Raw genomic sequence first — 12680 nt, 5'->3', positions numbered from 1 at the left:
AGGAATAATTGTTTAACAGCAAACAAATGCTACACAACAGTTTGGCACAGAAAAGAAAGATGATCTTTTCTGAATGAAACTGCAGGAAGAATTCAAGTGGGCAAAATCCAATTATTCACCCTGGAATTGGGACAGGATATCGGGGTTCACAATCGCAACTCTGCTCTTATGATTGGTTTCCTTGGAAAACAGGCAAATGTATCTCCCTCCAAAACCCCCTTTTCCCAAAGATGAATGTCCAGCACACTTCTCCATACAAACAATTTTCAATACTGTAAATGTGATAAACATCAGATTTTCTTTTCTGTCTATATTTTATTAAAACCTACTCTAAGGTATTGGACGGGAATTTTATTGGTTCTTGGCTGTTACTAATGAAATGCTTTTTATGGGCCCAATTTCCATTTCTACTAAGGCTTCTTTACACTGCTCTGGGTGAGTTATTCATGACTGTCCCTTTACACAGCTGGAGTGGTGCAAAGGGGCCTTAGTGGAAATGAGAATCTGGCCCCTATGTGTTGAGAGAAGCTGCAAATGTGTAATATGCAAAATCCTTTTAATGAGGTGCACTACATGGTTCAAATAGCAAGCAGGTACTGCTGCCAGATTTGAACAAAGGTGCCTGCAAGACATGATAAAAAGCCTCTCTTTGGTAGACCCACAGTAATTGGTATCTGAGACTTTTTCATTTTAATTCTTATCTTAGGCTGCCATCTAGTGAAAAAGGTACTCCTTACACTGTGCATTTGGCTCATGCTGAGTTTATTTTTTCAGTATTTCCAACCACAAGCTTTCAAAAATCATGAGTCAGACCCTGCAAATAATCATATTGGCTTTAAAATCTAGCAATTTTTTTTAAAATGCACTTTGGGTATTTGCCTTATTTGCCTTATCTTTTCTTCCTTTAGATTGCACTTGAGGCATGTGTTCAAACTTTTCTCCAAAACCATGAGGGCCAGTAACTTACTTTTTCTTTTGAATGAAAGCTTAGATTCTGATGTATTCACAGAATTCCAGGACTTGGGGTTTTAAGAAACCAATCAAATTTTAAGTGTCACAATAAACGGGGCGAGATAGCAACATTGGTTTTTTTTTAACCATGTGTATTCCTGTTTAATATCCTGTGCTTTAAGGCAAAATGAGACAATCTGAAACCAAACTGGTAAGAAATACTAATAGGATATTAGGGTCAAAGGCAGAGCCTGGCACACTACAGGTGAATTATACAAAAAAATGACATTATGGCAATTGTGGTGGACTCCTGCACAAAACAGGTGAACATCCTCAGGCTTCCTATTAATGTACTCCATGCATGTGCTAGGCTGAGAGTCAGAGTTCATAATATCATCAGCCTAAGTGCCCCAGAAACACAGGCACAAAACCAACCTGTGCACTAAACTCAGAGATGACTTGCTGTCCAGTGAAGAGAGTCTGAGGGGAAATGTCAGGAGAAGGAATAAGGGATAGAAGGTCCTAGGAGGAAAATACTTGAGAGAATTGAGAAGTGGAAGGGATATGAAGAAGAGGACTGGGCCATGCATCCATCCCCAAATTATTTCTTTGAGGTAAGAAGAATACCATTGATTTATCCAAGAAGTGCTACTGATGGTGGTGGTTTGGTAGTGAACAAGGTTGGATGGAGGATTTGCCAAAAGGACTGGCATTTAGATGGAGGAAATCAGATCACGAGAATTTCAGAGAAAATTGTTTTCACCAAAAAACACAATACTAGTATTGTGTTTTCACCTAAAACAAAATACTACTAATATAATTTGGCCTAGAGGAACAGAAAGACGTCAGTCATGAGAGATTTAAAAAGCTGGATATGTTCCCTCTATGTATTATTTATTTCTGGTAACAGCTTCTATTAGCATAAGTGTAATATATATGGGGTTGATATAACCTAGACTATCCACCAACTTCATTTGCTTCCCATTCACCTCCAAATTCAATTGATAATTTCCCTCCTATTTTCCAAAACTTTGTTCCCTCTTACTTTGACCTCATATCTACTATTGTACTTGTTCACTTTGCTCCTCTAATTTTAGCCCTTTGAAATGGAAAAGAGAAGAAGCCACTCTCTCCCCTTTTTATGACTCTGCCCAGTTAGGTCATCCTTTCATTGCTTCCACATCTATCTGCAATTTCCTCAAAAGACCCCCTAAACTTGGACTACACATAGTTTTTGTACTGCTTTAAGTATATTGGTTTAGAAACAGATACTGTTAAAGTAATACAACCACCTACTGTATAAAGTTATACTGGTATAAAAGTGCTTTTATCAGTATAGTTTACTTCCCTAAATTTAGGGAGGATAATAAATATAGACTTACATTTAGGGGAATAAATTATACCAATATAAGCACCTTTATACCATATAATGGTGGGGGTTGTATCACTATAACTGTTTCTAAACCCCTAAATTACTTCATCCCTTCTAATGCTTTGTGAAAGCCATTTGATGGTTCTATGTATTGACCGAAATGTATTGTAATTATGTCCACATTGTTCCACTTCGATTTTTTTCTGTCTACGTTTCACTTACTGGTTTTCATTTCCATAATCCCACTTGCACTTCCTTTTCTACAAAAACTTTCTTTGTATGCTTTCTGTTTATTTTCTTATTCTTCCTCACATTTATTGGATTAAATTTTCAACTCCTGCTTCTCAGAATTTTTTTGTTGGGACATGCCCACTCATATATGCATTCCTCCCTCATTCATACATTAGACCTAAAGGTAAATTGGAGGATGAAGACATGGAACTGCTGGAAGAGACCGGCTTCCCCAGGCACTAGTTTAGCCTGGATCATTGGATTTACAACACCAGCATAGCCCACGCTGATTTGACTATTAATCCTTTAAGTGCTTCAGGAACTGCAGCATAAATCCAGTGAAGGAGCACTCATATGGCTCTAAAGACCTATAGTGCTTATTCCCATTCAGAAAACTGAGCTTTTTTTAATAGCGATGATAATTCAAAGAGTTAAATCTTTTTAAATTAGAGAGATCTGCTTGCTGTTGTGGTGGTGCTGAATGCTGGGAAGATATTTAGGATGATTCAGTGGATACCCATATTTACCTCCATAGGGATTTGAATTCGCCACCAGCCCATTTCTTGCTTTCACTCATACTTACAGTTGCATTCACTGCTATCAGGTATCTAGCCAGTGCTTTACAGCCCCACAATAGCACTCAACAGAGTAGTCATCTTTCTTATACACTGTCTCAGTAAGTAACTATCTCTCATAACTATCTGTTCCTCTACCAAAGAGCAATTCATTATGCACCAACTCCATTTCTACCCCTGTGACATGACTTTAGCATTCTTCTTCCTTTAGTGAACCAAAACCTCTGTAGATTTAGTATTTTAGGGTTTAGGGAATATGTACCAGGATGGAAGCTGTGGCATCAGGGCGTATGGGGTATCGGGAGGATACTGCGGAGTTATTAGTATCTGGGTGGTTCGGATGGTATCAGGATGGTGATACTAGGGAATGGTACTGGGGACTGGATGGTATCAGGTAGATATCAAGATAGGAATAGTATCTCCTGTGGTATCAAAACACAGATGACACTGGTTGGTAGTGAGGAGAGAATTTTGTTAAAACCATAACATAGAGCGGGTAATATAGGGAATGGATGGTATTGCAGTGGCACTGGTAGGTGGATGATATCAAGAGGTTATCAGAGGGTGGTATGAGGGAGGTATCAGTAAGGGAATGGTATTAGGGAGTGAGTGGTATGAATGAAGGGATGGTATTGGTGAAGTACTGAGGAGAGGATGGTATCAGGGTCATATAGGCAAATGGCTGAAATCAAGGAAGTATTGGTGAGTGGTTGATATCCGGGAGATATCGGGGAGAGGATGGCATTGGCAAGGGGGTATTAGGGACATCATGGTAGTGTAGGGACAAAGGGATGAAAATATTGGTAGGGGCTAGAAACAGGGACTGAGTGAAATCAGGAAAGGGGTGGGATTGGGAAGTATCAAAGAGGTACCAAGCATGTGGTAGTGACAAAGGGATAGTACCGGAGAGGAGTGTTTTCAGGGTGGTATTGGGAAGGAGATAGTATCAAGCAGGAATTGATATCAGGAGTGAGTGAAATCAGGGAGACTGGAACTGGGAAGCATCAAGGAGGTATTGATAAGTGTGGGGTACTGACAAAGGGATGATATCAGAGAAGTATCAGGCAGGAAGGGTACTGGGAATATGGCAAGGGGGTAGTATCAGGGAGTGAGTAGTGCCAGGGGAAAAGGTGGTATCAGGGAGGGTTGGTATGAGAAAGCTTAAATTATTGGGACAGGGTAGCATTGGGAGGTTAAGGTCTGGAGCAGGGATAGGAGGGAGGTATTGGGGGGGCTATCAGTAGCTGAACTGGTGAGTAAGTGGGCTGACAGTTGCTGTACTAGTGAGTGGGTGGGTGAACAGTGGCTGTATTGGTGAGTGCAGGGGCTGGCACTAGGTGTATTAGTGAGAAGCTAGGCTGGCACTAGGTGCATGTGTGAGTGGTGGGCTGACACTGAGTATATGGGTGGGGGTTAGTGAGAGTGGATGTGTGGGTGTAGGGTTTGGTGACACTGGGTGTATTGGTGAGGGGCTGGCTAACTGGGTGTATTGGCACAGGGCTGGGTGACACCGGGTGTATTGATGAGAGGCTAGCTAACAGTGGATGTTGTTGGCAGAGGGCTGGGTGACACTGGGTGTATTGGTGAGGGGCTGGGTGACAGTGCATGTACGGGTGGTGCCAATGGTGTGTTGGCGGGGTTGGGATGAGACTGGGTGTCTTGGCGAAGATTGGGGGTTGCCTCCTGTCCAGATTGTATTGCCATGCTGTTGCTGTTGGGAGTTATTCTCGAAGCCCCTGCAGCAGCGCCAGATGAATTCTCCTGTAGGACCAGGGTTATTAGATTGTGTGGGGCCCCTGTATACACGTCTTTTTCCTAATTTAAAACAAAATTGTCACAATTATGGCATCGAGGCTATTAATGCTACAGTAAACTTGCCTTTTAATTAACATAAAGCCGTTCTGTGGTTACATTTCAGTCTTAAAACATGTAGAATATAGTTAATTCAAAATAGCCTACTTCTTACCTTAGAACAGCTGTTATATTAGTTTCTTTCTGGGAGGGAGTTTGGGTGCAGGAGGGGGCTGCAACCTGGGGCAGAGTGTTGGAATGCAGGAGAGGGTGAGGGCTCTGGGAGGGAGTTTGGTGCAGAAGGGGATTCTGGCCTGGGAGTTGGGGTGCAGGAGGGGGTGCGAGGTGTAGGCTCCGGCCGGCAGGCACTTACCACAGGAGGCTCCCGGCTGGCGGCGCAGCAGGGCTCAGGCAAGCAGCTGCCTGCTGACACGTCTCTGCGTGCTCCTGGGCGGGAGGGGGGCAGCATGTCTCTGTGCGCTGCCCGCACCCACAAGCGCTGCCCCCGTAGCTCCCGTTGGCCAGGAACTGGCCAATGGGAGCTGCAGGGACAGTGCTGGGGGCAGCGTACGTGCTGCCTTCCAGCACCGCCAGGGGCCGCAGAGACGTGCCGGCAGTGGGAGCAGCGTGAGGCCACGGCACGCACCCTGCCTGAGCCCTGCTGTGCCGCTGGACTTTTAGCAGCCCAGAGCTTGCGATCGACTGGCAGAGGCTCCGGGATCGACCAGTTGATCTCGATCAACGGGTTGGTGACCACTGAATTGTATATAATGATGGATTTATTTTTGTGGGTGCCCCTCAGCCTGAGACCCTGGGCTGCAGCCCCTGAAGCCCCTGCTGCTGCTGGAGTCCTGCGAGCCTGGGGCTGCGGTGCGCCTCGCTCGGCTCGGGCAGGGCAACCTCCCTGGTAACCGACATCTCAGGGCTTCCGCCCGCCAGTCTCGCACTTCCCCGGCTCATGGGGCTGCAGCAGCATCGGGGTTGGCTGGGCGGAGTGCCGGCCGGCGGGCGAGGCTGTACTGCCCCGCCTCGCCACGAGAGGCAGCACCAGTCAGGAGCCCCGCCCCGCTTCACCTCCTCCCTTAACCTCGGGCCTTTCGGGGCGGGACTGTTGCGCATGCGCCCTTCTCCGAAAGCCCGTTCAGCCCAGATCAACGCCTATGCGCCCTCCTGCAGTAACCGCCGGCTCCTAGGTTGCAGCGCGTGCGCGCCATGTGGGTGGCGATAGGTCGAGATACACGGGCGCATGCGCCTGGCTTGTGTTGGCCGAAGGGACAAAGCCCCCAGCGAGGCTGTTGCGCTGCAGGGTGTGAACTCCTCGGGGATGTTTGTGCGCGCGCACCACTTGGTGCGGCCCCGCCTCCTAGCTGCTACGCATGCGCGTTCCTTTCGCAGACGGGCTTTGACGCACGTCGGGCCGCCCCTGGGTTCAGTCGCAGCGTCTTGACTTCATCGGTGGGAGCCGGAAGCGCTGCCTAGTTACCAAGATGGAGAGTAAGTGCGCGGGGGGGGCTGGTCCATTGAGCGGGTTCGCTAGCCCCGTGCTCGCCCCCAGTCCCGTGGGCCGGTGTCGGCTCCGAGCGGTACCTGGGGCAGACAGCGGCCGCTCCGCGGGCTCGCCGCGTGTGTCAGCACAGTGCGCCGAGGGGTTAACCCCCCCCATCCTCCCCCGTTTGCCTTCAGCCCCGCTCCGCTGAGGGGCGAGCGGCACTGCTCAGCGCCGCCCCGGCGGTGCTCGCGGGGGGTGTCCCTGTCCCCGGACCGCGCAACCCTTGGCCCCGAGCTCTCTGCCGCCCTCGGGCGTGGGCTGGGGGCGGGTCGCAGCCCGGTCAGACCCCGGCGCCCTTCGAGCCCCGCTGGGTGCCCGGGGATTGTACAGGGCGCGCGGGAGGCGGCGGCGGCCTTCGCCGCCCTCGGAAGCGTCAGCTGTTGGCCCCCAGGCGGGGAAGGAGACTCGCTAAGCTGGTGTGGGGAAAGGGGGTGCCGCTGCTAACAGGGCCGTGTGTTCCTGTGTGTTCCAGGTGTGATTTACAGTAAGCTACCGCCGCAGGCTGCAAAGCTATTGGATCTCCAGGTATCCGCTACTTTAACTGTTAGCTGCTAATATAGAGAATGTGAGAGCTGGACTGTGCACATACAATCCGCATCTCCTTTGCAGCTGGTAACGTGAGTTAATGCTGTTTGTTTCTTCTTCAAATTGTCCATTTGATCTAAAACCTTGGTCAGGATAATTTTCATCTCCTACTGGGAGGTTAATCAAGATAATGTTAGAATTGAATTCTAGTCTTGGCGTTTTGGCCAGCACCATTCAGCAAGCACTAAATATTGTTTCTACTTTGGCCTAGCAAAAGACATTTTGATCATTTTAGAGTTATGAGCCAGTTTAAAATCACAGACTCAGAAGCCTGACTGCATGTGATTCAAGATGGTATTTAGAATTTTTTAAACTATTTTTCCACAAAGTTTTTTTAACAACGTGTTCATTCTCGAGGCCTCAGTGCTTCAACTTGATCTATGCAGGCAAGACCCTGCACCTATGTTGAGCCCAATTAGAGACAATGGTTCTCAACACAGGTGCGGGGCCCTAATTTTTTTTTTTCTTTTCTATACATTGTGTGTATGTGTGTGTGTATATGTTTTATGTTTACATGGAAACTTTCAAGCAGATAGAGCTTGAAGCAGCTGTGTTACATATCTCTGAAAATAATGGTTTCTGTTTGAAATAGTTTCTTTAAAATCTGTGGAGCGTTCAGGGGAGAAACTTGGCCAACACTCTTCCTGCACAAATTGCTGTCTTATCTGTATTTTTCTTTTTACAATTATTAGGATGTTTGCATGAAAATGGGAATATTTGCTCTTAAGAGTGAGTTTGGAACTGGAGAGATCAGAATTTTTAGTAGCATATGAACTCTTTTGCTTTAAGTCACCTGTTAAAGTCAGTAACAAAGTCAGATTTGTCTGATAGCTTATTTGTAGGTCCTACCAAATTCAAGGTCCGTTTGGTCAATATCATGGTCATAGGATTTTTAAAATTGTAAATTTCATGATTTCAGCTATTTAAATCTGAAATTTCACAGTGGTGTAATTGTAGGGGCCCTGATCCAAAAAGGAGTTGTGTGTGTGTGGGGGGGGGGTGTCTCAAGGTTATTGTAGGGGGGATTGCAGTATTGCTACCCTTACTGCTCCTGATGGCAGCACTGCCTTCAGAGCTGGGCAACTGGAGAGAGGTGGCTGCTGGCTGGGAGCTTGGTTTTGCACTGCTGCCTGCAGAGCTGGGCCCTCAGTCAGCAGCTGCCACTCTTTGGCTACCCAGCTCTGAAAGCAGCAGTGCAGACGTAAGGGTGGCATGGTTTGGTATTGCCACCCTTACGTCTGCGCTGCTGCTGGCGGGGCGCTGCCGTCAGAGCTGGGCACCTGGCCAATAGCTGCTGTTCTCCAGCTGCCCAGCTCTGAAGGCAACGCAGCAGTAAGGGTGGCAATATCTTTACTGCCCCCCTAAAATAACCTTGTGACCACCCCGTAACTTCCTTCTGGGTCAGGGCCCCCAGTTTGAGAAACGCTGGTCTCCCCTGTGAAATCTGTATAGTGTAGGATTAAAAAGCACACAAAACACCAGATTTCACGGCCCGTGACGTGTTTTTTCATGGCCATGAATTTGGTAGGGCCCTACTTATTTGAACTGAGTCAGCTTAAAGAAGTGAAGCCAATCTGTTGTACACAAGCCTCTGTGCAATCATTTTCTTCTCATAGCTAATGTCTAATGAATAGTCTTCCATGTCACAAAATATAGTCACAGTGAGCACTAATATGGCACTCATTTAGCCTTCTCAGATAAAAGGATGATGGAATGGCCATGGAAACTAAACTACCATCACAACTCTAGAGTTAGTCCCCTCAGTTAAGGATTTTGAGGCACTTTGGTGGGTCAGTGTGGAAATGTTTCATGGAAATACTATTGACTTAAGTATCTAGAATATGATCAGTTTTTCATGGTACATTAACATGTATTTAAGATCAGTGGTATTAACTACTGATGAGATACTAGTCAGTGATATTCTTAACTTTAACAACTTTTATTTTGGAGCCTCAAGGATCAAAAGAGGCCGAAGCTTTTGTAAATGCCTTTCTGAAGCGTAGTATGCCACGACTGAAAGATGAAGCCATCCAGGATAAGCTAACCCGAAAAGCTGTAGTTCTTGAGCATTGTGCTAGAAGAAGGAAAAAGGAAAAAAGGAAGAAAACTAAAGGGTTTTCTGCCAAGCAGAGGAGAGAAATGCGGCTCTTTGAAGTTAAACCAGAACAGCAAAAGTAAGAACTTAAAAGGCTTTCTTTGTGTGACTTATTAGTAAAAGTTGAAAGGTTGTTGAAAGCAGTGTACATGCAGCAACATGTATGTATTGGTGCTAACAGTTATTAATTAGTACTCCTAATATTTTGTTGAGTTAGGTCAGTTCTGTGCTGCTTATGACATTTGGCCATGCGAGGACAGTTCTTCATTTTTTATTTTATAGATGTCTACTGTATATTGTGAATAGCACTGACATTGCCTTCTTTTTGTGTTTTGTAAATCTAAATATGGTGAGAAGTCAGTATCAAATTACTATATGGAGCCACAGGTCCCTGATAGTGACCAGACTTAGTATCTAACAGTGCATGAAATGATTTTATTAAAATGCATCCTCTTTGCAACCATAGTTGGGAAATGAAGTAGACAGAGAATACAAGAGTAGGAGTTTCTCGGGACGTAAAATGCAACATCTTATGTGATGTACCTTAGAAACCTCTTTTTAGAGTAAGTAATCTTACAGCTTGGAATGTTGTATTGTATAGCTAATAACTTCATGAGATACTCAAAGAAACAAGTTCTAACTTTGTATGTAAAGTATAGATTGGTTAGTAGTTAAGCTGTCATGTTGTATCATACAACCTTCTGAAAAGATACCATATAATCTTTTTTTTGTCTCTTGCTGACTATTGTAGATATGAGTTGTTTCAACCATTACATGAACTCTGGAAACAGTACATCAGGGATCTGTGTAATGGACTCAGACCAGATGCGTAAGTTCAGTTTATTTAAAAACATGTAGGGTCTAGATTGTTTATACTTATGGTAATATAATAGTCTTTTTAAAAACATTATGCAAAATTATCTTTCAAACAAGCATGTATTTCTATATTTTTATAAATACAAAAGTGTACTGACTTTAATACCACAGACATTTATTGTAAATACAGATTTTTTTTTAAATGTTTTTTTGTTTTGTTTTAAGACAACCACAGATGATTCAGGCCAAATTGCTAAAAGCTGATCTCCATGGAGCTATTGTTACAGGTATTACTTTTTCCATTCTTTTTTTGAAGGCTTCTTTCAAAGCCCTATGGGGTAACAATCACCCTACACTTTCTGTTTCTAAACCTACATTTTCCTTTCCCTTAACTTCTGCCACAAACACACATTTAACTGCTATTTCTGTAGTCTTAATATTTGGAGAGTTTACAAAAGTACTATCTACTTTGGGGTCACATATTGAGACCAAATTATTATTTGACTTATTCCCCTTCCCAGACTCAACCCCAATGCTTCATTTAAGTACTTGTGGAAACCCTCCTTTGTTAGAATTTGTTGTTAATATGCACAGCCACCAATAGCTATGTGATTGCTACTAGTATTAGTTTGACTTCATAGCAGAATTAGGTATATTTATTCTGAATTACTATAAGCTATCTTTTAAAATTATGAAGCTACAATATAGATCATTTTCATTTGCAAATTCTTCCACTGATACATCTGTTTGTTTTTTATTTTTTATTTTTTTAGTAACTAAATCAAAATGTCCCTCTTATGTTGGGATCACAGGAATTATTCTACAGGAAATGAAGCATATTTTCAAAATTATCACTAAAGAAGATAAATTAAAAGGTATGTAGTACAAGTTTTCTGTACCTTTCACATTTTGAGTAGTCAGAAATATTACTTTTGCACATTATTCATCTGATGCTTTCTTTGTAAGCCTAAGTGGCAGTGTAGGCTGCATAGTACTTATTAATACAAATCATGCAGCCATGTTCTTGTTGAACAGAATTCTCACCAGAACAGATTGGCTTCATGAAAATAGCAAAAGAGATACCAGAAGCAGATTGTTCTTGATGATCTGATTGTCACTTCTGATGCTCTTTGCGACATACTAATAGGATGTTTCAAAACATTGGATGCTTTTAAACGTTGGAATTCTTGAAGAAGGGCCTTTGAAAACTTAGTCATGCCAAAGTACCAGAACCTTGAAGGACAGAGATTTACAATACATTACTGATCGGGTTTTTTTTGGTTTTGTTTTTGTTCCCTCTTCAACTTCTCTTTCAGTTATTCCCAAGATTAACAATGTATTTAGCCTGGAGGTTGATGGCTTTATTTCCCACATCTATGGTAGCAAGTTCCAGCTTAGAGCAAGTGAGCGTTCTGCAAAGAAGTTCAAAGCAAAAGGAACTATTGACTTGTGATTTTAAGGAAATTCAAACATATTGGGGCTTCGTTCATAAACTGAAAATCAAGTTAAAAAACAAGAACATATGGAATTCTACATCTTCTAAAGTACTTCTTTATACAGAAGTATGAGTTACAAGAAACATTTAAGTTACATCTGTTTTATGTACTAGGTGGTCTCCCAAAATCCTCAAATTGCAGTAATATGTCAATATTTCATTTATTGAAAATATAGTGTATACCTATATATTTTTTTTAATAGTAAACTAATATTTGTGGTGATTCACATAACTTTGTTTGTCAAAATAAAATCCTTTTCCCAATTATTGCTTGACTTAATATAACTTTAATTGTGTTGGTTTAGTGTGTATAATGTCTCAATTTACATATTTTCAGGCAAATCAGACTGTGGAACATGTATGAATCCCAATTCCTGATGTTAAAAGTTGTGTCTCTGACATGTTTCATGGACAGACAGGGTTATATGGAGGAATTTACCATACAGAAAATGAATTAAATCTTGTTTACAACTTTTTTTTTAAATTCTGTGGTTTGGCTTCCATACATCTTACAGTGCTTATAAGAAGACCATAAAAGACTCAAGGTTTTTACAGTATAATCACTATTTGGTGATGTAAACACAATATAATTTTTTGATTTAAATTTTATACACTTGCTTTGTTTAAACTATTTTCTCCTATACCAGGAGCGACTGTTTCATCTGATCCGTTTTATTTTGACCTATCTGTGACACATACCAGTGCTTACAAACAACATACAGATGAGGGAAGTATAAATCCATAGCGTATTCATTCTAGCTGCAAAGAATATCACTATAGCCTGTGCCTTCTTACTGTGGTGTAACTTGTCACTTCATTAAATTTCTCATGTCTACTCTGCCAGATCACCCACTCTGGCTCTCTTGCATTTGGAAGGGCTAACTCTGCAATGATCTCTTTAAAATAAGACATTTGTAGATTTCACTGTGTAATAAAAAATAGCATCTTCACAGGGGAGAGGTTTGCTCAATCCTTTTTCTACCTTCCTCCAATATTTCTGATTTTTTTTTTTAATTATTTGTATATTCTATGGAGGTCTCTCTGTTTTAAAACTCTGACAATTATTAGATCAAGGTTAGCTGAGAGGGAAGAGCATTTGAATACTAGTATTCTGGTGTGGCAAACAAGAAGGCCCAGTCACTGGCTGCTGTTGAGGGCCTTTTAAGGTTGTTCAAAGAAAATTAAATGGGGGGTGGGAAATGGTTTAAACACTCCTAAAA

General features: G+C 43.0%; 1 protein-coding gene across 3 annotated transcripts; it reads left to right on the top strand.

The window, feature by feature from the left end:
* The first annotated feature begins 6267 nt into the window (after window positions 1-6267).
* Window positions 6268-11727, top strand: POP4 (POP4 homolog, ribonuclease P/MRP subunit). 3 transcript variants are annotated; one of them, XM_034788693.1, is made up of 7 exons: window positions 6268-6414; window positions 6942-6994; window positions 9005-9228; window positions 9901-9978; window positions 10191-10252; window positions 10739-10840; window positions 11282-11727. In XM_034788693.1, the coding sequence occupies exons 1-7, from the start codon at window positions 6408-6410 to the stop codon at window positions 11416-11418; spliced, it is 663 nt and encodes a 220-aa protein (XP_034644584.1). In that variant the 5' UTR covers window positions 6268-6407; the 3' UTR covers window positions 11419-11727. The 3 variants fall into 3 exon arrangements, with proteins under 3 accessions (XP_034644584.1, XP_034644585.1, XP_034644586.1); XM_034788694.1 differs by having other exon boundaries at window positions 6284-6414; window positions 9012-9228; XM_034788695.1 differs by lacking the exon at window positions 6268-6414 and having other exon boundaries at window positions 6951-7086; window positions 9012-9228.
* Window positions 11728-12680: the final 953 nt, after the last annotated feature.

The sequence above is a fragment of the Trachemys scripta genome, chromosome 13 (genome assembly GCF_013100865.1).
Source record: "Trachemys scripta elegans isolate TJP31775 chromosome 13, CAS_Tse_1.0, whole genome shotgun sequence".
Classification (NCBI taxonomy): Eukaryota; Metazoa; Chordata; order Testudines; family Emydidae; genus Trachemys; species Trachemys scripta.
The sequence above is the reverse complement of the archived record's forward strand: the minus strand, read 5'-3'. Positions and strand labels throughout refer to the sequence as shown.

Coding starts and splice junctions, on each gene's coding strand:
- POP4 (XM_034788693.1), top strand. Junction 6,995..9,004: donor CAAAGCTATTGGATCTCCAG/GTATCCGCTACT, acceptor TTTATTTTGGAG/CCTCAAGGATCAAAAGAGGC. Junction 10,253..10,738: donor CCATGGAGCTATTGTTACAG/GTATTACTTTTT, acceptor TTATTTTTTTAG/TAACTAAATCAAAATGTCCC.